This window comes from Vespula vulgaris, chromosome 19, assembly GCF_905475345.1.
Source record: "Vespula vulgaris chromosome 19, iyVesVulg1.1, whole genome shotgun sequence".
Lineage (NCBI taxonomy): Eukaryota > Metazoa > Arthropoda > Insecta > Hymenoptera > Vespidae > Vespula > Vespula vulgaris.
The window spans coordinates 2330898-2355772 of NC_066604.1; the positions used below are offsets into that span (position 1 = coordinate 2330898).

Sequence of the window (24875 nt, forward strand, 5' to 3'; positions counted from 1 at the left end):
TAAAGAAATCGTGTTAAAGTAGTTCACATCAATCCAATCGAACAACTAACAACCCAGAGGCGTACTTACTTATTTGGCATTGACGATGACAGTTTGCAGCAACGTGCACTTAGGACCGAAGAGAATTAACTTTGTCAGGCTCGAGTGTAGGGTACTTACTTCTTTTCACTGACAGTATCAATGGCTTCTTCGTTCCGACAGGAACGAATGTACGCTTTGGAAACATTATCTCGATTGGATAGAAACGAACAAAACGAAGGATTTCTTGCCGAAAGAAACCTTTCGATAAGCTTGAAACTTTTTCTCAAGGCACGTGCAACTTTTTATGATTTCTTTTCCTTTTTCTTTCTTTCTTTCTTTCTTTTTTTATAATAGCGCAATAAAATCCCTTGAGGACTATATAGAAAAATCCTTAATAACTTTTTCTTTCCTTTTCACGAAAAAACAACTATTCGAATTTCTAAATAAATTTTTATAACGAACGTAGTCATCATTTTTGATAAATCTTTTCATTGAAAATAAAATACAAATTTTTAATATCTAGATATGATAATCACATTTTAATGTTGCACATAAAAATAATTTTTTAATAAACTTTATATAAAAATAATTATTTTTATTAATATAATTGTCAGAGCAATCGCGTTTTCTCGTGACAAAGTTTCGTGAAAAATTCATGAAGAAGCAAAGAATCCCATAGAAATACATATTTCAAATGGTAGTTTCTGTTTCGTCATTGAATAGAAGCAAATAGAGATATTTATTCGTTCTAATCGTTATTATACATATAACATGCAAGCTCCCGTCATTACGTGACATCTCGATCTAACGTCAGTATTAACAGTTTGCTTTCATCGGTCGGAGATAATAAATGTACAACAAGAGTAGTTTAACGCCTCCGTTCGATCGTAAGATTCGGTGTCTTGTCTGTAGTGATTTCAATGTACACATACATACATACGTATATATATATACATACACATACATATACATACGTATAAATACATATATACATAGGTGTTCTTCCTGTTGGCGCCATTGTCTCGCAATTAACATAGCAGACAGCAGTGGGCAGACTAAGAGGTAATACTTTGCATTCGACTTGCGTGGGACTTCGAATCCAACATTCCACATTTCAATTCTGAAATCTAATTCCATAATCGTACGTTAATTATTAGAAAATATAAATTATCTAATTTGATAGAGAGGAAAAGTATTATTTATGAAACTATTTTATTTTAATTTTAAATTAAGGAACGACTCTTTGTTTTTTTTTCTTTTTTTTTCGAATCGTTTGAGCTATTCTTAAAAAATATCGAGTTATCGATACACAGATTTTTATTTAAACAATCGATTACTACTTTTCTGAACATTTTAAGGACATTTCTTTTGTGTCTTTCATATTATTAAATCGTAAAGTTAGTTTAAAAAATTTCAAGACTGATCGCACTTCGAAAGCTATGCGAAAATAATTAATTCATTTTCATTTGATATCACTTAAAGAATTTTGATGAATAGCATAATGATATCCGACATATTATTTTTATGGTTTTACGATGACTAAGAGTTATGTGAATAGTTTGAGTGGGTTTTACAATACTATTATATAAGGTAACAAATAAACTGTCTCACTATATCAACCCACGGTAAGTATCTACTTCATTTAACATCCGGTAATTCGTTATGGGATTAACGATATTTATCTGCTCTTTGAAAACGATTATTTATGATTTATTTCGAGAAACCTATGTTAAATATAATCGCGTTAGATCTAATCACGTATGTACGTAGTTATTTATGTAATTTATTTGAAAATTCGTCTATGAATTCTATTTTTTATTTTATATTTTTTTAAACAGTTTTTTACTGCGAATATTTATAGAAATCAAAGACGATTGTCGAGATTATAATTTGTTTTTGAACAAGAAAAAGAGAAAGAAAGAGAAAAAGAAAAGAGAAAGAAGAAGGGGAAGAATATAAAAAGTCGACGATGGTTTTCCAGCAGGTGTTTTATGGCTTAAGATTTTTTCGTTTCGTCATTTTTTTTTCTTTTTTTCTTTTCATATTAAGAACCGAATACTTCCCCATCGCGTCGGGTCAGTGGCTTTCTCTCTCTTTCTCTCTCTCTCTCTTTCTTTCCTTCTCTCTCATTCACAATGTTGTTTCTTTTATGGCGTGTAAGTGGGAGGAGCAAAAGAGAAGCGAAAGTATCGAGTTTGAAACGATATTCCAAAAGGCCGCAGGACTATTAGTCATAAGGACCACCGTGTGTGTGAGTGGTTTCTCGTATATCGATATGCGGTCTAACTGGACTTTGTAAACACCATATCGTTAACGTGCCAAAGAGCTTCGGACTCTTAAAATAATGGTCCTCTGGACTATTTATTCACGATAAGCGATTGAACATGAAAATTCTTATGAAATCGTAAGTGACTATCATTCTGTTTAATACTTCATCTTTCTTTCTATGTATCTATATATCAATCCGTCAATCTGTTTATATATTTTTCCTTTTTCTTTACTTTTGGTAAAAAGTGCGCAGAAAAAATTGAAAAAAGAAATAAAAAATCTTCAAAGAAATTCGACAAAGTTATTGAAACAATACCAATAATAGAATATTATTTGATATATATTAATGATATATATTTGTTACTAATATATGATTACTTTTTTAGTACGAGAAAGCAGTCACCGAGAGAAATACATGTCAAAACAACGGGCAGAATTGGAGATATAAGAAGATGTGAGAAGAATTGGAAATCAAAAAGAATCTTATTCAAAGATGTGAATAATTGGAAATCATCGGCCATCACCAAATAATCAGAAAACAGACTGGAACATACTCAAGAGAATTATAATAAAAGTAGAATTAATGTATATAATTCCATAATGTAATAAATTAAAGTAGCAGTTTATTGTACATATAAAATTAAAAAAAAAATACAACATATTTTATGTATATTATAGTAAAAGTGAAAATAAATGTGTAAAATAAAAATACATTGTGTTTTTTATAAATACGACCATTACTATAATTATCCCTACTTTTATACAAAACCGTTTTTTAAAGAAAAACTCGGTAGCCGATAAAACTAATTAACAACGAAAAAAAAATTAGTATTTCATTACAAAGAATACATAAATTACTACGGATTGACGTGATTCCACGTGCCACCCATTCGCATATCATGTTATCCTATTAGAAATCCCGATTTCCAGGAAACATTTTCGCAGAACCAATACAACTCGTTTTCAAAGAAAGAAGGTAAACACTCCCAGAGATCGAGACGATCGAGCGTGCCACCTCTTCGCATATCATGTTATCCTATTAGAAATCCCGATTTCCAGGAAACATTCTCGCAGAACCAATACAATACATTTTCAAAGAAAGAAGGTAAACACCCCAAGAGATCGAGAAAATCGAGCGAGCCACCTCTTCGCATATCATGTTATCCTATTAGAAAACCCGATTTCCAGGAAACATCCTCGCAGAACCAATACAATACGTTTTCAAAGAAAGAAGGTAAATACCCCAAGAGATCGAGACAATCGAGCGTGCCACCTCTTCGCATATCATATTATCCTATTAGAAATCCCGATTTCCAGGAAACATTTTCGCAAAACCAATACAATTCGTTTTCAAAGAAAGAAGGTAAACACCCCCAGAGATCGAGACGATCGAGCGTGCCACCTCTTCGCATATCATGTAATCCTATTAGAAATCCCGATTTCCAGGAAACATTCTCGCAGAACCAATACAATACGTTTTCAAAGAAAGAAGGTAAACACCCCCAGAGATCGAGACGATCGAGCGTGCCACCTCTTCGCATATCATGTAATCCTATTAGAAATCCCGATTTCCAGGAAACATTCTCGCAGAACCAATACAATACGTTTTCAAAGAAAGAAGGTAAACACCCCCAGAGAACGAGACGATCGAGCGTGCCACCTCTTCGCATATCATGTGACCCGCGTACAAATCATGATTTTCGTGCGCACTGTCCGCAGTCCAGACGCAACCCAGACGCAACCCAGACGCAACCCAGACGCAACCCAGACGCAACCCAGACGCAACCCAGACGCAACCCAGACGCAACCCAGACGCAACCCAGACGCAACCCAGAAACAACCCAGACGCAACCCAGACGCAACCCAGACGCAACCCACAGGCAGTTTCTACTACTCAGAGATACCGCCTCACAGCGTGCCACCTCTTCGCATATCATGTGTCCCGCGTACAAATCCTGATTTTCATGCGCACTGTCCGCTACCCAGACGCAACCCAGACGCAACCCAAAAACAGTTTATACTACTGAGAGAATGCCGCGTAACAGCGTGCCACCTCTTCGCATATCATGTGACCCGCGTACAAATCCTGATTTTCGTGTCCACTATCCACGGAACCAATACCTTGCCTAACCAAAAAACAGTTTATACTACTTAGAGAATGCCGCGCTACTGCGTGCCACCTCTTCGCATATCATGTGACCCGCGTACAAATCCTGATTTTCGTGCGCACTGTCCGTAACCCAGACGCAACCCAGACGCAACCCAGACGCAACCCAGACGCAATCCAGACGCAACCCAGACACAACCCAGACGCAACCCAAACGCAACCCAGACGCAACCCAGACGCAACCCAGACGCAACCCAGACGCAACCCAGACACAACCAACAGGCAGTTTCTATTACTCAGAGAATGCCGCGTTACAGCGTGCCACCTCTTCGCATATCATGTGTCCCGCGTACAAATCCTGATTTTCGTGCGCACTGTCCGCTACCCAGACGCAACCCAGACGCAACCCAAAAACAGTTTATACTACTGAGAGAATGCCGCGTAACAGCGTGCCACCTCTTCGCATATCATGTGTCCCGCGTACAAATCCTGATTTTCGTGCCCACTATCCACGGAACCAATACCTTGCCTAACCCAAAAACAGTTTATACTACTTAGAGAATGCCGCGCTACTGCGTGCCACCTCTTCGCATATCATGTGACCCGCGTACAAATCCTGATTTTCGTGCGCACTGTCCGTAACCCAGACGCAACCCAGACGCAACCCAGACGCAACCCAGACGCAACCCAGACGCAATCCAGACGTAACCCAGACGCAACCCAGACGCAACCCAGACGCAAACCAGACGCAACCCAGACGCAACCCAGACACAACCCACAGGCAGTTTCTATTACTCAGAGAATGCCGCGTTACAGCGTGCCACCTCTTCGCATATCATGTGACCCGCGTACAAATCATGATTTTCGTGCGCACTGTCCGCAGTCCAGACGCAACCCAGACGCAACCCAGACGCAACCCAGACGCAACCCAGACGCAACCCAGACGCAACCCAGACGCAACCCAGAAACAACCCAGACGCAACCCAGACGCAACCCAGACGCAACCCACAGGCAGTTTCTACTACTCAGAGATACCGCCTCACAGCGTGCCACCTCTTCGCATATCATGTGACCCGCGTACAAATCCTGATTTTCGTGCGCACTGTCCGTAACCCAGACGCAACCCAGACGCAACCCAGACACAACCCACAGGCAGTTTCTATTACTCAGAGAATGCCGCGTTACAGCGTGCCACCTCTTCGCATATCATGTGTCCCGCGTACAAATCCTGATTTTCGTGCGCACTGTCCGCTACCCAGACGCAACCCAGACGCAACCCAAAAACAGTTTATACTACTGAGAGAATGCCGCGTAACAGCGTGCCACCTCTTCGCATATCATGTGTCCCGCGTACAAATCCTGATTTTCGTGCCCACTATCCACGGAACCAAAACCTTGCCTAACCCAAAAACAGTTTATACTACTTAGAGAATGCCGCGCTACTGCGTGCCACCTCTTCGCATATCATGTGACCCGCGTACAAATCCTGATTTTCGTGCGCACTGTCCGTAACCCAAACGCAACCCAGACGCAACCCAGACGCAACCCAGACGCAACCCAGACGCAATCCAGACGTAACCCACACACAACCCAGACGCAACCCAGACGCAACCCAGACGCAACCCAGACGCAACCCAGACGCAACCCAGACACAACCCACAGGCAGTTCCTATTACTCAGAGAATGCCGCCTTACAGCGTGCCACCTCTTCGCATATCATGTGTCCCGCGTACAAATCCTGATTTTCGTGCGCACTATCCGCTACCCAGACGCAACCCAGACGCAACCCAAAAACAGTTTACACTACTGAGAGAATGCCGCGTAACAGCGTGCCACCTCTTCGCATATCATGTGACCCGCGTGCAAATCCTTATTTTCGTGCCCACTATCCACGGAACCAAAACCTTGCCTAACCCAAAAACAGTTTATACTACTTAGAGAATGCCGCGCTACTGCGTGCCACCTCTTCGCATATCATGTGACCCGCGTACAAATCCTGATTTTCGTGCTCACTGTCCGTAACACAGACGCAACCCAGACGCAACCCAGACGCAACCCAGACGCAATCCAGACGTAACCCAGACACAACCCAGACGCAACCCAGACGCAACCCAGATACAACCCAGACGCAACCCAGACGCAACCCAGACACAACCCAGACGCAACCCAGACGCAACCCAGACGCAACCCAGACACAACCAACAGGCAGTTTCTATTACTCAGAGAATGCCGCGTTACAGCGTGCCACCTCTTCGCATATCATGTGACCCGCGTACAAATCCTGATTTTCGTGCGCACTGTCCGTAACCCAGACGTAACCCAGACGCAACCCAGACGCAACCCAGACGCAACCCAGACGCAACCCAGACACAACCCACAGGCAGTTTCTATTACTCAGAGAATGCCGCGTTACAGCGTGCCACCTCTTCGCATATCATGTGTCCCGCGTACAAATCCTGATTTTCGTGCGCACTGTCCGCTACCCAGACGCAACCCAAAAACAGTTTATACTACTGAGAGAATGCCGCGTAACAGCGTGCCACCTCTTCGCATATCATGTGTCCCGCGTACAAATCCTGATTTTCGTGCCCACTATACACGGAACCAATACCTTGCGTAACCCAAAAACAGTTTATACTACTTAGAGAATGCCGCGCTACTGCGTGCCACCTCTTCGCATATCATGTGACCCGCGTACAAATCCTGATTTTCGTGCGCACTGTCCGTAACCCAGACGCAACCCAGACGCAACCCAGACACAACCCACAGGCAGTTTCTATTACTCAGAGAATGCCGCGTTACAGCGTGCCACCTCTTCGCATATCATGTGTCCCGCGTACAAATCCTGATTTTCGTGCGCACTGTCCGCTACCCAGACGCAACCCAAAAACAGTTTATACTACTGAGAGAATGCCGCGTAACAGCGTGCCACCTCTTCGCATATCATGCGACCCGCGTACAAATCCTTATTTTCGTGCCCACTATCCACGGAACCAAAACCTTGCCTAACCCAAAAACAGTTTATACTACTTAGAGAATGCCGCGCTACTGCGTGCCACCTCTTCGCATATCATGTGACCCGCGTACAAATCCTGATTTTCGTGCTCACTGTCCGTAACACAGACGCAACCCAGACGCAACCCAGACGCAACCCAGACGCAACCCAGACGCAATCCAGACGTAACCCAGACACAACCCAGACGCAACCCAGACGCAACCCAGATACAACCCAGACGCAACCCAGACGCAACCCAGACACAACCCACAGGCAGTTTCTATTACTCAGAGAATGCCGCGTTACAGCGTGCCACCTCTTCGCATATCATGTGTCCCGCGTACAAATCCTGATTTTCTTGCGCACTGTCCGCAGTCCAGACGCAACCCAGTGCAACCCAAAAACAGTTTATACTACTTAGAGAATGCCGCGTAACAGCGTGCCACCTCTTCGCATATCATGTGACCCGCGTTCAAATCCTGATTTTCGTGCGCACTATCCACGGAACCAATACCTTGCCTAACCCAAAAACAGTTTATACTACTTAGAGAATGCCGCGCTACAGCGTGCCACCTCTTCGCATATCATGTGACCCGCGTACAAATCCTGATTTTCGGGCGCACTGTCCGCAACCCAGACGCAACCCACAGACAGTTTCTACTATTCAGAGAATGCCGCGCTACAGCGTGCCACCTCTTCGCATATCATATGACCCGCGTACAAATCCTGGTTTTCGTGCGCACTGTCAGTAACCCAGACGCAACCCAGACGCAACCCAGACGCAACCCAGACACAACCCAGACGCAACCCACAGACAGTTTCTACTACTCAGAGAATGCCGCGTTACAGCGTGCCACCTCTTCGCATATCATGTGTCCCGCGTACAAATCCTGATTTTCGTGCGCACTGTCCGCTACCCAGACGCAACCCAAAAACAGTTTCTACTACTCAGAGAATGCCGCGTTACAGCGTGTCACCTCTTCGCATATCATGTGACCCGCGTACAAATCATGATTTTCGTGCGCACTGTCCGCAGTCCAGACGCAACCCAGACGCAACGCAGGGATCGAACTATCGAGCGTGCCACCTCTTCGCATATCATGTTATCCTATTAGAAATCCCGATTTCCAGGAAACATTTTCGCAAAACCAATACAATTCGTTTTCAAAGAAAGAAGGTAAACACCCCCAGAGATCGAGACGATCGAGCGTGCCACCTTTTCGCATATCATGTTATCCTATTAGAAATCCCGATTTCCAGGAAACATTTTCGCAGAACCAATACAATTCATTTTCAAAGAAAGAGGGTATACTCCCCCAGAGATCGATACAATGAAACGTGCCACGTCTTCGCATATCATGTTATCCTATTACAAATCCAGATTTGCAGGAAAAATTTTCGTAGAACCAATAGATTATACTTTCAATGAAAGAAGGTGTACACTTACCTGGCATTAGGGTTATTGCGGGTGCCACTTCTTCGCCTGTCATGTGATCCACGTAGATAAACCGATGAATAAGTGAATAAACAAGGGAATACTGTTCTAGGAGTGGGTATGATTTGAGGGGGTATTTAATAAACAATGCATGTAATATCTTTTAATGGGGTTTATTTTCATTTTCATTTTTTTCATGAGAATTACGTTATATTCAATAATTATAAAATTAGTCGCTCTGAACCATGTAAAATTGCGCTATAACATAATATAATACAATGTGTTTATAATGCAAAGTTTTATAAATAATTTAATGGTAATGCTATACAATACAATTTGCCATTAAGTATAACTGTAATAAAATTTCTCTCTCTCTCTCTCTCTCTCTCTCTCTCTCTCTCTCTCTCTCTCTCTCTGTCATTCTCACTTTTTCGCAGTTACATTTTACAAATAAATGTATTTTCTTATGATATACATGATTTCCTATTGTTTCATATCCTCTTGATAATAATTCTGTATTCTATGGTTCTAAAGATGAAGGTCCGATGATTTCCAAGTGTTCCCATCCTTCTGATAAGATTTCAAACTGCTTTGATTAACTCTAAGAATAATTATATTGTCCAACGAAGCGTAGCGTGAGTCATATTGGAGTTAAACGATTTGTCGTCCATGGACAGTTGACTTCCGTGCGTGTGCCTTCATATGGGACTCCTTTGTCTTGTATATTATTCTTCCCCCGTCAATCTCCGGTCAATCTCAACGTTATTTCTCTTCCGATGAATTATTATTAATACGATGATAACGAGCTCGTATTCTCATAATTTTTAATGGATGCTCCTGTCCAGTCGAACGAGGCACTCTTGGTAACAGTTGATTTTTCAGGCCTCAACGTAGATTGTTTCTGTAACAATACATAAAAATATAATTAAAAAAATGTTCTATGTAAATATTAAAATTTTTGAAGAAAATCGAAATATTATTGTTACATTAATAAATAAAATTATTTAAGAAAAATACTAAGCAAATTTTATTTCTGGGTCGCGTCGCAAAATACCTTTTAATTGATAAAAATATTATTTAGAAAGATTAATAAGAAAATTTTCAAATTCTCTGAAATGAATCGTAATTGTTATCTACTTCTTCGTCACTGGTCCTCGTAATTTCTCTCTCTCTCTCTCTCTCTCTCTCTGTCTCTCTCTTTATCTTACTCGCACACAAGCGTATATACAAAAGCAGAGATTTCTTGTTGGAGTCTTAAGACTGGGCACGAGTGACTGATGACGACGAAAATAACTCTGTTCCATCTTTCCTTAGCACGGATCCACGTGTGTACCGTAAACTCGTCGGGACGTTCCAGCGATTTGCATGGAAAATATCCTATATTTATATAAAACTATAACAAATAAAGAAAGAGAGAGAGAGAGAGAGAGAGAGAGAGAGAGAGAGGGAGAGAGAGAGAGAGAGAGACAGAGAAAGATAGAGATAGAGGAAGAGAAAGAGAAAGAGAAAAAGAGACATAGATAAAACGAAACTTCTCAGAGATACAAATTATCTATCCTTACCTCTTGGAAACGTCGAATCGCAATCGCTCGTTTTGGTTCCCAAGAGAAAGCATCTTCATTTTGGAGTTAGGAGGAAGTTGTTAGCTCGCCAGAGATGACCTCATGCTTCCGGGAACTTAGCTCTGATGTTAGCTGGCAATATTGTATAATCTGTCATCTCTCTCTCTCTCTCTTTCTCGTTCTCTTTATTTCTTTTTCTCATTGCACATATATCTGAAACTATGAATAATCAGCAAAAAAAAAGAGAAAAAAAAGGGAAGAGAATCTCGTTAATATTCAGCGAAAAATCATTTTTAATTTAAATTATTGAGGGTGATATGATTGTAAAAATAGAGGAAGGTGCTATACGATATTATTTCTACCGTAAAATTTAAATATACGTTTATAACATGCGTATCTCGTTTATATTCCATTCGAAATAAGATTATCGATCAAACTCGATCGCTATCGATGATTCTCAACACTTTTTCTTTAAACTGATCGTTAGTAGCCAGGTTGCTGTAACCAAGAACGCGTTCGATATCGTGTTGTTGAAATCAAGTCAAGAGGAGGAAACTAACCACCGATATTCACGATAATCGGTCCCTCTCTCTTTTTAAAGGGAGTGAAAAAGAAAATAAAAAGGAAAGGAAAAAGAAAGGTAAAAAAACGAAAAACAACAAGTAAAGAGAGAAAAAGGAAGGGAAAAGGAAGATAGAAAAAAGGAAAAAAAGAAGAAGAAACACGAGAAAATACGATCGATCTGGAATACCTCATCTCCTTTTCTTCTCTCTTTAGCTTCGAGGCGTCGACGTCGTTCAAACCCATCATCATCATTTTGACTTGATACTCGAGAATACATTCGCTTGGTCCGAGTATGCGCGAGCTATTATCTTTTGTTCCTATATAAAAAATAAAGAGAAGACAAGAAAGAGAAAGTAAAATAAAATCAAATCGAAATCTTTTTTCAATCGATTTCAATCATCATTGTACGAATAAAAATATTGTAATTATAAATTTCATGTAAATTTATATATATATATAGATTTATTATTATTACTATTGCAAAAGTGGAACAAGTATTAATTTATATATTTAATTTATAAATATATATATAATTTCTTGCACATACGTACGAATAAAATATTTACATACGTAAATCGATGATTATGTAATTCAAACGATTTCGATTCGTTGTTAGTTAGAAAGAAAAAGTGAATAAAAAAAAATTAGGTAGCATAATCTCGCGTTTCTCGCGTGCCTTCGCACCTATATACTCACGAGAGGACGTTACTCGAACCTGTTCGCGGGCGTGCTCACTCTTCTCTGGAACCTCCTGCGAACCTGTTCGTGCTTTCACGATCTTCCCCTGGCGCGCTCTCAACCACAGCAACCTGTTTGCGCCTGCGTCTGCTGGATCGATGATCTTACTTTGCCTTTCTGTCAAAACCTATCGCCTGCGTATCGCTTCCTTCGATCTTTATCGACCAAGAGAGAAGAAAGATTATCTCTTGAAATATCTTTAAAGAAAAAATGAAAAAGAAAATTATTTTTATTATTATTATTATTATTATTATTATTATTATTATTATTAATATTATAAAAGTGGAACAAGTATTAATTTACAAGTTTTGAATTACATACATTATAATATTTTTTATATATCTTGATAAATCCTAAAAAAAAATTTTTACGAATTTATTGCCATTAATTATTTAATAGAAGAAAAAAATTATTGTTATTATTATTATTATTATTATTATTATTATTATTATTATTACTACTACTGCTACTACTACTACCACTACTACTACTATTTATTATTGTAAGAACAGAATACCTTTTTATATTTATAATTTGCTTAATAATCTATATTGCAATTCCTCTTCATATCTTCATATAAATCCCATAAAAAATGTTAACGAATATATTTTGCCATAAATCTTGTCTAACACTATCGTTAATTATCCATCCATAGTAAGAATCCTGGAAGAGATCGTTAAGGAACGATTATTACAGGTTTGAGAAGAGAGCAATATGAAAGTCTATTAAAAGCATAGTTTCTATATATATATGTATATACATACGTACATACATACATACGTATATATATATATATATATATATATATATATATATATATATATAACCATCTAATCTTATTTATCTTTCTTTTTGTTTCCAGGTCAAATCGGTCCACATGGGACAAGCAAAAGCCTAAAGAACAGCGGCCTCTTTCCGTCAACCTTTAATGTCGCCGCTAAAGCTGAAATATTTGTTAATGCAACCTGTGGCGAGGATGGGCCAGAAACTTTTTGTAAACCTTCGGAATCGTCGAGATGTGCCGTTTGTGATTCCAGAAGTCCTGACCCAGGAAAGAGACACAACATCAGCCATGCTTTAGATTCTAATCCCAGTAGATGGTGGCAAAGTCCTACTTTAGCTAGAGGAGATAATTACGAATACGTTACTATTCTTCTTGATCTTAAACAAGTTAGTACAAAATTAATACATATTTTTTCTTTTTTTTTTTAATTATCATGTTAATTTAACTGATACGAAAACATAATTAACATTTTTCGTAAGTTAGTTATACATTTACATATACAGGATGGATCAATCTGAAAAAAAAAGAAACGAAAGATCTTTCACGATCTGTATCATAGATCGAAATCACTTTTCTGTCGGCTTCTGAGAGGCATCGAAGCAACGTCCTCATTACCGAGAGCTTCTTCTCTCGGGAAGTTAAGGGAAAAAAAGAGGAAAGAAAAATAAAAAAAAAAAGAAAAACAAAAAAAGGAAAGAACGAAAAAAAAGAAATAAGAAAAGATGACCACGATGCTCGTTAAAGGTAGTTTTTCGCCAGTGGCCTTCACGATTTCTTAAAGGGCCTCCAAGAGAGAACCTGAGTCAGTTTTATACCTGCGAACAACAACGTGAGATTCTTAGAAAGAACAATTTCTCTCTCTTTCTCTCTCTCTCCCTCTCTTTCTCTTTCCCTCTCTTTCTCTTTGTATCGCTCGTTTTATCGTCCCTCAGCATCATACTACCTCACTTTTCTCCTTTCTACTATTTTACCCTCTGTAAACCGACAAAAGGGGCATAAATTGGAAGCCGAAGAAATGAAGTTAACGAACGTCCTGAAACACGGTCTTATGATTTCTCTAGAGGCTTTCATTTTTCTTTTCGTCGCGTTAATTGCTCTCTCATTCTCATTTCTCTCTTAAAAAAAAAAAAAAAAAAAAAAAAAAAAGAAACAGAAAAAGAAAAGAAAAGAAAAGAAAAGAAAAATTCAACGAAAAAAGAGAAAAAGAAAGATAAAATAATATGTCAAAAACATCTCGTTAACTATGAATACACCTACGCTTATGTTAAATCGCTGAAGGTAGGTAATTGATACGTTAATAAGAGGATAAAGCTACACGAAGAACAGGTACACCCTTTAGTAATGAACATGTTAAGATAGGCGAAATCTCGACGTGTAATTAGAGGACGAGTATATAAGCCTTAGAGCTCTCTTCCCTCTAATTGGTTCCTGATTGCAAGGCTAATCCCTTACGTATTCACTATTTCACATATATATATATATATATATATATATATATATATATATATGTATTTCCATACATATTTATATGTATATCTTAAGAGAAAGATCAAGATTCCCTATACTTTATAAAGGACGATTTCTTGATAATGATTAATTAAGAAGGCTCGTTTTTACTTTCCGGTACGCGTAAACGTAGCCGAGAAGAAGATTTGTGTCTTCGTAACTTGAAATTTCCATATGACAATTTCTAATTATTTATGCGACTATAAATTGTAAGATGGATTTTATATCGATCGGGGTTATCTTTCTGAGATCTTAATTATCACGTGTGAGTAGGTTGATATGTGTATATATATATGTATATATACATATATACGTATCATATTTCATTCAAGATTCAAATTAAATGTTAAAACTAACAAGTTTGATATTTGAAATGTGATTTAGATCTTAAAATGACAATTTCAATATTACAATCATGATTTATAGATGGAGATATGCAATTTTTAATTAATAATATGATATGAATATTAATTTTTACATCTTACATGTTTTTTTTTTTTTGTTGAATATATTTATCGATTATCGACGATACGACACGTTTTAAATTCCTTTTATTAGAGTCGATCTTTCATCTCGTTTGTTTCCAACTCGCTGACAAGGATTTATCGTGTTGCATTGTGATACAGAGTAATATAAATCATTCGACTTGAAAGAGGAAGAGAGAGAGAGAGAGAGAGAGAGAGAGAGAGAGAGAAGAGATGAAACGTCTGGTGGGTGGTGCGATATACGTCGAGAAATTTTTCAATCGTAGAGTATGGATATCGCGAATGATTATGCTAATCGACGGATAAGCAGGGCGCAGAGAAAGAGAGAGAGTGAAGAGGAGAGAAAGAGAGAGAAAGCATATTTATGAGTCTCGTTAACGTTCATTGCGCTTATTAATTTTATGACCGGCCAGATCCGCTTCTATTTTTTTCTTTCGATCAATGAACCCCCATATTTCGATCTCTCTTTCTCTCTTTCTCTGTCTCTCTTATTTTTCTGTTAATATTTACCGGAAACCTGGAATTTCTAAGATATTTACGTAAATATCTGTACATTTCGTTATTAACATAAGAGATAACAACATACCATGACTAGAAAAAAGGTATCTTTGTCGGTTCGCTATTAGATATCGATATCAGATTGATACTCGCGTCGATAATAATATTTCAATCATTTAGATATTGGAAACACGCTAGAAATCTTTTCCTCTACTTTTCCTTATATATATTTTTTTTATGTTGTCGACGAATTTGTTCCATTCGAACATGTCTTGCGTACTTTTCTCATTTTTTTTCTTGCGTAATAAGAAGAACGAAAACGATAAGAATATTAATAAAAAAATAATTAATTATTAGTTGACTCTATAAAATATCATTTAATTTATTAACACGAAGTACTCTCTGATATAAGTCCTACGTGTATAATAAAATCCGTAAAATTCCAAGCGATTCAAAAATAATTTGCGAGGAAAGTATCATCGAACCATTTTTTAATTCTTCCAAAAATATTTTTTTCTTGAATAAAAGTAAGATAGAACGAAAAGAAAAAAGAAGAGAAAAAGGAAGAAAAAAAGAAAGAATACATAGTTCATCGACTTCAAAATTATCCTATTACTATATCCAACGAGATTACGTAACAAACTCGAAACGTCTCAGCTTGCTCGTCGAGCTATTCGCGGACTTGCAGGAAAAAGAAAACGGTAAAAGAAAAAGGAGAAAGAGAGAAGAAAAAAGAAAATAAAGAAAAAAAGAAAATATTTGCAAAGAAGTCACTTGGGTGGTTCGTCGATGTTGTGATTCTAACTTTAAATTTAAACATCTGTTAACGCTACTGATTGGCACGGGAAGACGAGTCATCGCCTTGGCCTGATGACTAAAGACGAAATAAGAATAATATGTGCGTGTGAGTGTGTGTGTGTATATATATATAAAGAACAAATAAAAAAGAAAAAAGAAAAAAGAAGAAAAAGCAAAAAAAGAAAAGAACGAACCTCCCACGTGAAAACGAGTAGCGAAATAAATTAATTCGTTCGTACCTAAAAAGGTTCCACGTAGTTCAGAAAGAAGAGAGTAATGGTAGACGCATACAAATGTTTAACAAACATGAACAGTGATTACCATGGCGGCCTCTAACACGACCCCTTTTGTACAGAGAGAAAAGGAGTGGCTTTAGCTTGAAAAGAGTATTACACGGATAAACTGCTACTAACTTTGACTTTCTCTCTCTTTCTTTTTCTCTTTGACATACGCACTCTGTCACAGTCTCATTGTCTTTTTTCCCTTTTTATTGGCTTCTTCCAACCCTCCTCGTTATAATTGTACATTAATCTCCTCTATTTCTTACCATTTTGTTGCTCCAAACTGCATACCTCCCGACACTACTCTTATTTCTTTGACACAGTGAAAATAAATCATTTTGAAATATGTATATTTTCTTTGAGTGGAAAGTAATGACAATTTTTTTATATTGTTGTAATTTGTTTTTTTTTTTAAATGGATCAAGTTAAAAATAATCTTTAAATATTAATAATCATAGAATGATAGAAGTATCACAATAATTCTAATAATCATTAGATCATAGTATTACGTGGATTTTAATAAATGTGATTTTTAATATAATAATCAGAATAGATAAATGATAATAATTTCAATATTTTATAATTAAAATTATTATTAATATAATTATTAATATAATAATTGATAAATGATCAAATTGAAAATATTCCGATGAAGTCATTCAAAAGAGAAACTGTAAAAAATAAAAAAAATAATAATAAAAAAATAAAAAATAACTAAAAAAGACTAAATAAAATCAAAATACTAGTTCGAACAAGAAGTTTAGAATGAATCATCATCGTGTTGTTATTATTCTCTCCTATTAAAATCCACGTTGGTATGAACGAAGGAAAAAGACGAAGTCACGAAAATAATGGCTTCGTGGGGTTGGAAGATCGCCCTTTCGCGAACTTGTTCCTCCTTTTCAGTCGAGCTTGCTCATGCGTCGTGTGCAAAGCTAAAGGGTGATAGGTCGAAAGGCGAGGGCTATGGTGCTTCTTTTATCGGGACTTTATGATCGTGGGACGAGGATCACGATAGAGAGCATCTGCACCAACCTGTGTGTATTAACATTCGCATGAGTTTACATACGCACGTATGCATGCAATAATATAATTTTGTCCTTATATATAAAATTAAATATTATAATATTATTAACAAAAAAAAACACACACACAAAAATGAAATTTCAAGGAAAGGTTCTGAAACAGAATTTTCTTTGCATCTCCGAACAAAGTCATTAATCTTAACAAACACATAAACACTCACACATATATATAAAAGATCCTGAAATTCGTCGGCTTTTATCGTTTGCTCCGAAAGAAACATTGCAAAGAATTTAAAACACGAGGATCGTTCGAAAGAAAGAAAGAGAAGAATGATCGAGTCGAAATCACCTGAAGTTCTGCTCTCTCATCGATTTGTTTCTGGGTGTGTGTGTATGTTTGTGTGTCTTTATGTGTATATAAATGTGCAAGAGCCAAGTAAGAGCATGGCGTCACGAATTTACCTCGTAATTCAATTCCCACGGCCGATGGCGATAATTACAGAGCTCGATGTTAGAAGCAAGCACCATCATCGACACGATGCCGCCATCCTTTTACCCTTTTCCTTTTACCGCATGCCAATTGATCGTCCTTCCTGTTCATTCGCTATATTTTTTTTTATTTACATTTTCATCCTTTGTTCTGTTCTTTTCTTTAGTTCTATTTTTATTGTCCTCGATATTTTTTTCAATTCTTTTTTCTCTGAAATGAATTGATCCAACATAATTACGTTCCTCGAACTGTTTCGGAAATATAAGAGATGAAACATGGATAGCGTTCAATCCGAATTACTTTAATCACAAAGTAATTGTCTGATATTTCAATGAATACAAAACAAAAATATAAATAATAATAAATTAATAAAAATCAAAAAATGATTAAGATATGATCTATAAAATTTATGAGACAGCTTCTTTAATTAAAGGGACAAAAAATCATAGATGAAATTCAATTTTGGTGATGAACGAATATATTTATAATGGATGAGAATTTCTCGTGTCGGCAATGGCGAGAAACGTGGTCTGCGAGATAAAGAAAAGAGGAACGGAATGGGAGAAGCTCTGAGAAAGAATAAACGCAGTAGGTACTCGACCGTTTATGGAGAGGCAAGACCTTATGCTGCACCGCAGGTATATCGCCGTAGGTATTTACCCGCGTGCAGCTTCTACACGATACCTGCATACTTTCCGACTCCTTCGAGTATATACCAACACCGAACTCTTTCTCTCTTTCTCTCTCTACAAACGTTTGCGAATATCAGAACCCTCTTAAAAAAGAGGAATCACAAAAAAAAATTACCGAAAGAATTTCTCTCCTAAGAAGTAAGAAAAGAATAAAAAAAAAATTGCAGAATAAAATTAATCGTCAAATTTACAAATTATTTTCGTCCGATTGAAAATCTTATTTCTTTTTATTGTCGAAATCACGTTTGTTATCGAAATAAGAAAGATTACATGAACAATTACGATCGATCGATCGTTTGTTCTCTTCAATTTTAATGATATTATTGATTATCAGAAAAGTCAAACCTATAACATAACAGCGAAACCTATAACAAAAGGTATTTTAAACTTTAAAATTGAGTCATGTCAAACTCCCCGAGTGAGACTCATTGGGCTCGTAAAATGGACGCTCCTGGACCACCCAGTACCTACGATAATACGTTTCTTCGGACTTTCTCGAGTAATGAAGGCGATTCTCTTGGTAACGAGCGTGCCTCACGGTCCTTAGAAACCACGAGGCATACAATCGTGTAACTGTTTTAACTACCAACAAAATTCTATGATATCAACATAAAAAAAGAAGATCCAAAATATATTTAGAAATTATTTGAAAAAAGAAAATTGCTTGTCCTTCTCTCTTTATCTTTAATTTCCGTGAAGATCTTTAGCCGATAAAAATTACTATAATTGATCACATAATTCATTTTTTTTTATCATCAAGTTCATGCACTTCCGGTCATAGACAGAAATTCATATTCGTATTCATTCACACACACACATATATGTATATAATAAATCGTGTCGAGCTTGCTGACTTCCTCGTGAACGGCCAAGCTAATTTCATTCGGTTACACTTATCAAACGAGTCCAGTTTCAGACGCGTTATGGCACGTGCACGAACGACTTTCAAAGATGAGAGTGAACTCTTTGGAGAGAGAGAAAAAGAAAGAGAAATAAAGAGAGAGAGAGAGGAGAGAGAGAGAGAGAGGATATGCGAGCCAAGATCGTGTTGGCAGAAGACCAGGACTTGGAATCCTCGAGGGCAGACGGCGCGGTGTCCCACAGAACATAACTCCGGCTGTCTTCAATGTGTTACTTCGATGTGTGGGACGAGTCAACGAAAATTATATTCAATTATTTTTCGAAGCTACTTGAATTGTAAATAGACAAGCAAAATCTTTTCTTTTTCTCCCCCTCTCTCTCTCTATCTCTTCATTTCTTTCTGTTTCTTTTTCATTTTTCAATTTTCACGAGAAGTTTTCGTTCATCTTTTCCTCTGTTTTTTTTTTGTTATCGTCATTTTCGAATACATTTTTCTCTGTAATATTTTTACGATCAAGAATTTTCATGGATTCTTTTCTTCCCCCTTTTTTTTTTAATTATAATTCTCAAATATCTTTTTATAAATTTTCATGGAGATTTTTTGGTTATTTTCTTTTCTTTCCAGAGAGGAAAATCGTGATTCGTTTTAGTTTTGGCACGTTGCCTACCACCAATGATTCTCGTTTTTCTTTTTATCTCAACGGAAAAGCAATTTGACTTTCATCCCCGCACGATTTTCAAATTGAATTTATTTTCCCTCTTACTTTCTACCTTCCTCTACGCATTCCCTTTCACGTAACTCAATTCCACGTGGCATGTTATTACCACGATATTTCCCTCGTAGAATTTCTCTCGAGATGTTAGCCCGATTAATCTCTCAAGAGTTGACAGTCTGGTCCATAGATGGAAACGAAAATGAGATTTAGGATAAACTCTTCGCAGGATTTTAATCCGATTATATCTGAAAGAGATGGAAGTTTCGTTGATGACTGGAAATTCTACTTTAAATTGAACTATCGTTTTTCATCAGTTAAAATCTTTAATCTTAACGATTAGATTATTTGTTATATTATTCATTAAGAAGTCTTAGAATAACAAACGAAAATTAAACGTCAGGAAACAATTATTATTTTTATCAAAAAAGAAAATGTCAAAAAATGAAGAAATTCTATCCGTAAAAATTAAACATAGAGACGAACAAAATTGAAATATTCTTAATAATTAAAGGCGATAATAAAGTAGCTGATAACGATTGATTTCTTTTATAAAAAGATTATTTACAAATAATTAACAATAAAGAAAAATCTCTTTTCCTTTCTCTCTTTCCCTCGAAAAAAAGAAAAAAGAAAAGAATAGAGAGAAGAGAAAAAAAAGTAAAATGAGAAGGATAGAGAGCATCATCCCTTTAAGGACGTAATCCAGAATGCCCTTAAAAACGTGCGCAAGAGAGGGCAGCGCTAATAAATTGGCATTGCACGGTATCTGAGAAGGTCCGTAAATGGGGTGCGTGCGGAGGTAGAGCGACAAGAAAATTTACCGGACGGCCGGTTCCTGAAGCCGTTAAGGTTCTCCAAGTGCCCCTGTTGCGTCTCAGGTACTTACTCGTTTCTCAGGGCTGGAAAGTGTCGCTACGCGGTTTACGGAAAAGAACTCTCTGCTGTCGCCTTGGTATTGCCATCGTTTCGTGGTACTCGTTAAACTTGTTACGAGATAAAGTTTTAATTAGAATTCGGACTTTAGTTTATAAAGTGATCAAAATAACATAACGTTTAATGAAAAGGAAAAAAAATAGAAAAAAAGGAACGTGACTCGCAAAAATTAAAACTCGGATATAACAACGAACGAAATTATTTTTTTATAAACACGCATTAAATAAAAACAAATATTAATATATTATATTTATGTGTGTCTGTGTATGTGTATATATATATTTGTTTCTTTTAATTTTTAGAAGAAACTATTATATAATGATTATAATTTTATTAAATTTGATTGTATTAAATCGTTAGGAATAAATGAACATAATCGTTGAATATAATCGATCTATATCTGAAGCTCGTGGAAACTTGAACGGATTCAAGAATTATCGATTTTCTTCGTCGATGGATCGATCGATCGATCGTTTGCGACTATAAAGCCATTTCTGTCATTCGATGCTAATACTGGACGCGCCCTTACAAGGCTGCACGAGTTGAAGGCGACTAGCTGTCGCCTCTCACGATCGTGGGAGCCTTCTTCTAGGTCGATTCCTGACGAGACTCGCTCACTCACTACGCTTCTCCGGAGAATGTACGACTAGATACGCATAGACAAACACACACACATATATACAAAAAAGATTATTTCTTTCTGTGTTTGCCTGAAAAGAAGAACTCGTCTAATCGTTTCAAACGATACATTTTCTAAACCCAATGAAAAATTAATGAAAATCAATGAAAAACAATCTTCCTCTATCTAATCAATGAAAAATTAATGTTCCTTGTAATTTTTCGTCCGTATTATGAAATTAAAAGAAAGTCGAAAAAAAATATATAAAAGATGAGGGAAAAGAAAAAAAGAAAGAGAAAATTTTTCGAAGACCCTAACTTGACCTATCCTATCAGTATATATTATCTACAAGATAAGCACTAAAACATACAGTCTAACCTTGAGAGATAAATATTTGATCTTTTAGACAGAACGCATCTGTTGTGAGAGAGCCAGGTGGTAAGTTTCTAAACTTACTCGAGAATATCTTGACTTGACTTGACTGACTGTGATTAGCTTCCTTGTGAAAGATATATTAGATGGAGACATAGAAATGTGTAATAATATTTATATCGAGTTCTATATTATATTAAAGTAGACTTAGATAAATAATACAAATTCTTCTTTATTTATCAAAAGAAAAATTCATTAACGTATACATAAAAATTCATAAAAAGTATGAATATTTAATATCTATAAAAATCAGAAACTAAATAAATAAATGAATAAATAAACAAATAATTGTTGAAAAAAATTTGAACTAAAGTTAACGAGTAAGGTATCATATGTATATAACCATAGGTACATACATATATGTAGAAACTTAAAAAGATATATCGAAGAGATATCTACAAATACGCGAGTAAACGCGGGTACGTAAGCGAAAGGGAGTCCGGATAATTGAAGTTGGCTTCCTCGGGACTCGTAGCAGCGAGACGTTCCGGACGAAGTCCTTAGAAGGAAACGGAGCCGGGCTCTCTCGGTATCGCGGACATGCGATCTGTCTTTATGGTCCGAAAGTGGGCGTCGACTTGGTCTCACACAATGCCGGCGTAACGACGACGACAACGACAGCGACAGCGACAACGACAACGACAACAACGAAGACGAAGACGAAGACGAGAACGAGGACCACAAAGACTCAAACTGAAACGCTGAGGGTGGACCAAGATACCCCGTTGTGCGTCTTCTTCTCAATTCGAGAAACGAAATCGAGAACTACAATTCCTTTTTGGTTTACAATTTTATTTCGATGAAACCCCCGTTGTATCTGACTGTATCAATTGATACTTTAAATATCATCTAATTTAGTTTTATTATTTTTTTTAATATTGATTGACATTGACAGAAATATAATTTTTTATTTATTTTTGTTACAGGTCTATCAAATCGAATATGTGATCGTGAAAGCAGCGAATTCTCCGAGACCAGCTGCATGGATACTCGAGAGATCAGTCGATAACGTGAACTTTCAACCCTGGCAGTATTACGCACCAAGCGACGAGGAATGTTGGACGAGATATTCGGCACCACCTGTGCCTGGTAAGCCGGTTTACATAAGCGACGATGAAGTCATTTGTACGAGCATTTACTCCAGGTCGACGCCTATGGAAAACGGTGAAGTACGTTTCTAATCATCATCATCATCATCAACATCATGATCATCATCACCATAATCATCTCCATTTCTCATCACCATAATTTTTCATTCATAATTCATCATACTTCCTTAGAATCAAAATAATATCATCTCTTTTTAATAAAGCTTAACTTAAAATCAATATTAATTATAAATAATTTATAATTTGCTAATAATTATCATTATTTCATTCATTATAAATCCATGCACTTTAATTCCAATCAATACAAATGGCTATAAATAATTGAATAAAAATTTCCAATTTCTAATTTCCTAATCGTCACTTTATAATTATTTGCAACGATTATACTCTTATCAAAGAACATTAATATAAATCAAAAGTAGGGAAAAATAATTATAATAACATAGATCAAAATTCATTTCCCTTGTCTCTAATTTCTAATACACATACACAGAGATATTAAATATCTTCTCGGCTTTAACAGAACGATGGTCATTGCCATCGTTTTATCAATAGTCGTTATAACAAACTTAAGAAGACAATTTAAAGAGAAAGAGAGAGAAAGATATACATACACACACACATATATATACACACACGCATAAAACGCGAGAAATCGTCCGTTATTCCGTCGCGGTGTGGTCGATCGTTAATTATCGTTCGACGTACACTGCCGGTCATATAATTACGCGATTGGATGATTAGCAGGCTCGCGATCTCAACGTTACACACCAGTGAACGAAAAGTAACAAGGGTTTGTAGATCGTCGTTAGTTCAGCGATCTTCACAAGCGAGAATGAATTTCCGTTCACGATAATTCTCGCTTATTTTCATTCGATATAAAGTCGAACGAATAATTTTATATAATTATTCTACGTATCACCGTTACTTCCAGATTAATATTTTCTCTTTCTTTCTCTCTCTTTATATATCTCTTTATATATAGTAATTATTAATTCTATGATTTGTTTTAACTTGGAAAGGTAAAAAGGAAAAAAAACCCAAAGATTATTATTTCTTTTTTCTGTTCTTCTTTCTTTACTTTTCTTTTTTTTTTAGTTACTTTCAATCTTTCCCAACATTCTAAATTCTACTTTTGTATTTTATTATAAGTCTATTTTTTATTATATTTATATAAGTCTATTATCTATTATATTTTTATATACTTTCATTATACTATTGTAAATATACTTTCTATAGAATTTTACTATAATTTTTCTATTAGAATTCGCTACGCCTTTATTAGATCATTGGTAAATGATTTTCTTTTTCTTCTTTTTTTTTTTTTTTGAAACACGTTGAATGGTTTCGAGTTAAATGTACAAGAAAAATAGGAAGCAGCACCCTTTCCTTCTTACGTCTTCACCCCCTGCAGAAAGTGCAGTGTACATTCAAACGTCCATATATGGTCAGTCAGCACCATACAAGGCCGGAATGTAGGGATCGCCGTTTTTGTACCATCGATCCTTCTCTCCCCACCCCTTTTCAAGAACGATTCCTTCGTTTTCTCTCATCTCGTTTAGCGTTTGTGCACGAAAGCGATCTGATCTCAGACTCGATCTTCTTTACTCACGAGCTTTAATTGTCCATCAAAACTTCCAAGAAAATGATTTAGAAAAAATACAACAAGAAAAAGGATTAATTACAATTTCATCCGATTATCAATATAAATTACTTCTTCGATCGATCATAATTATTTTAATAATATAATCATTTAAATAAAATTTAATATTATCCCTTAGTGATTAAAATAAAAGTATAATATCATTGAATTATTATTCAATCGTTATAGCTAATATTTATTATAAGGAGAATTAGGAAGCATTCACTTCGATTACAATTCTGAACGGTAAGTTAAAATGTATCAATTTTTCCGCCTTGGACTATTGTTTACGATCACGAAAGAAAAAAAAAAAG

At 36.4% G+C, this 24875-nt stretch overlaps 1 protein-coding gene and 1 long non-coding RNA gene across 5 annotated transcripts in view; one reads left to right on the top strand and one right to left on the bottom strand.

Moving 5' to 3' along the window:
- LOC127070769 (laminin subunit alpha-1) overlaps nucleotides 1-24875 on the top strand; it is a 119224-nt gene that overhangs the window by 24143 nt on the left and 70206 nt on the right. For both annotated transcript variants that reach the window (XM_051009178.1, XM_051009179.1), the window contains exons 3-4: nucleotides 12553-12860; nucleotides 22737-22979. In XM_051009178.1, the coding sequence (XP_050865135.1) occupies nucleotides 12553-12860; nucleotides 22737-22979 (551 nt within the window). The remainder of the gene's footprint in view (nucleotides 1-12552; nucleotides 12861-22736; nucleotides 22980-24875) is intronic.
- The window catches only part of LOC127070792 (uncharacterized), a 58479-nt gene continuing 42593 nt past the window's right edge, over nucleotides 8990-24875 (bottom strand). Inside the window, exons 2-6 of one of the 3 annotated variants that reach the window (XR_007784696.1) lie at nucleotides 12208-12353; nucleotides 11649-11887; nucleotides 11140-11269; nucleotides 10389-10601; nucleotides 8990-9727 (exon numbers count right to left, since the gene is read on the bottom strand). This is a non-coding gene — a long non-coding RNA (uncharacterized LOC127070792). Of the gene's footprint in view, nucleotides 9728-10388; nucleotides 10608-11139; nucleotides 11270-11636; nucleotides 11888-12207; nucleotides 12354-24875 lie in introns of all 3 variants that reach the window. The other 2 variants (XR_007784695.1, XR_007784697.1) reach the window with 2 other exon arrangements.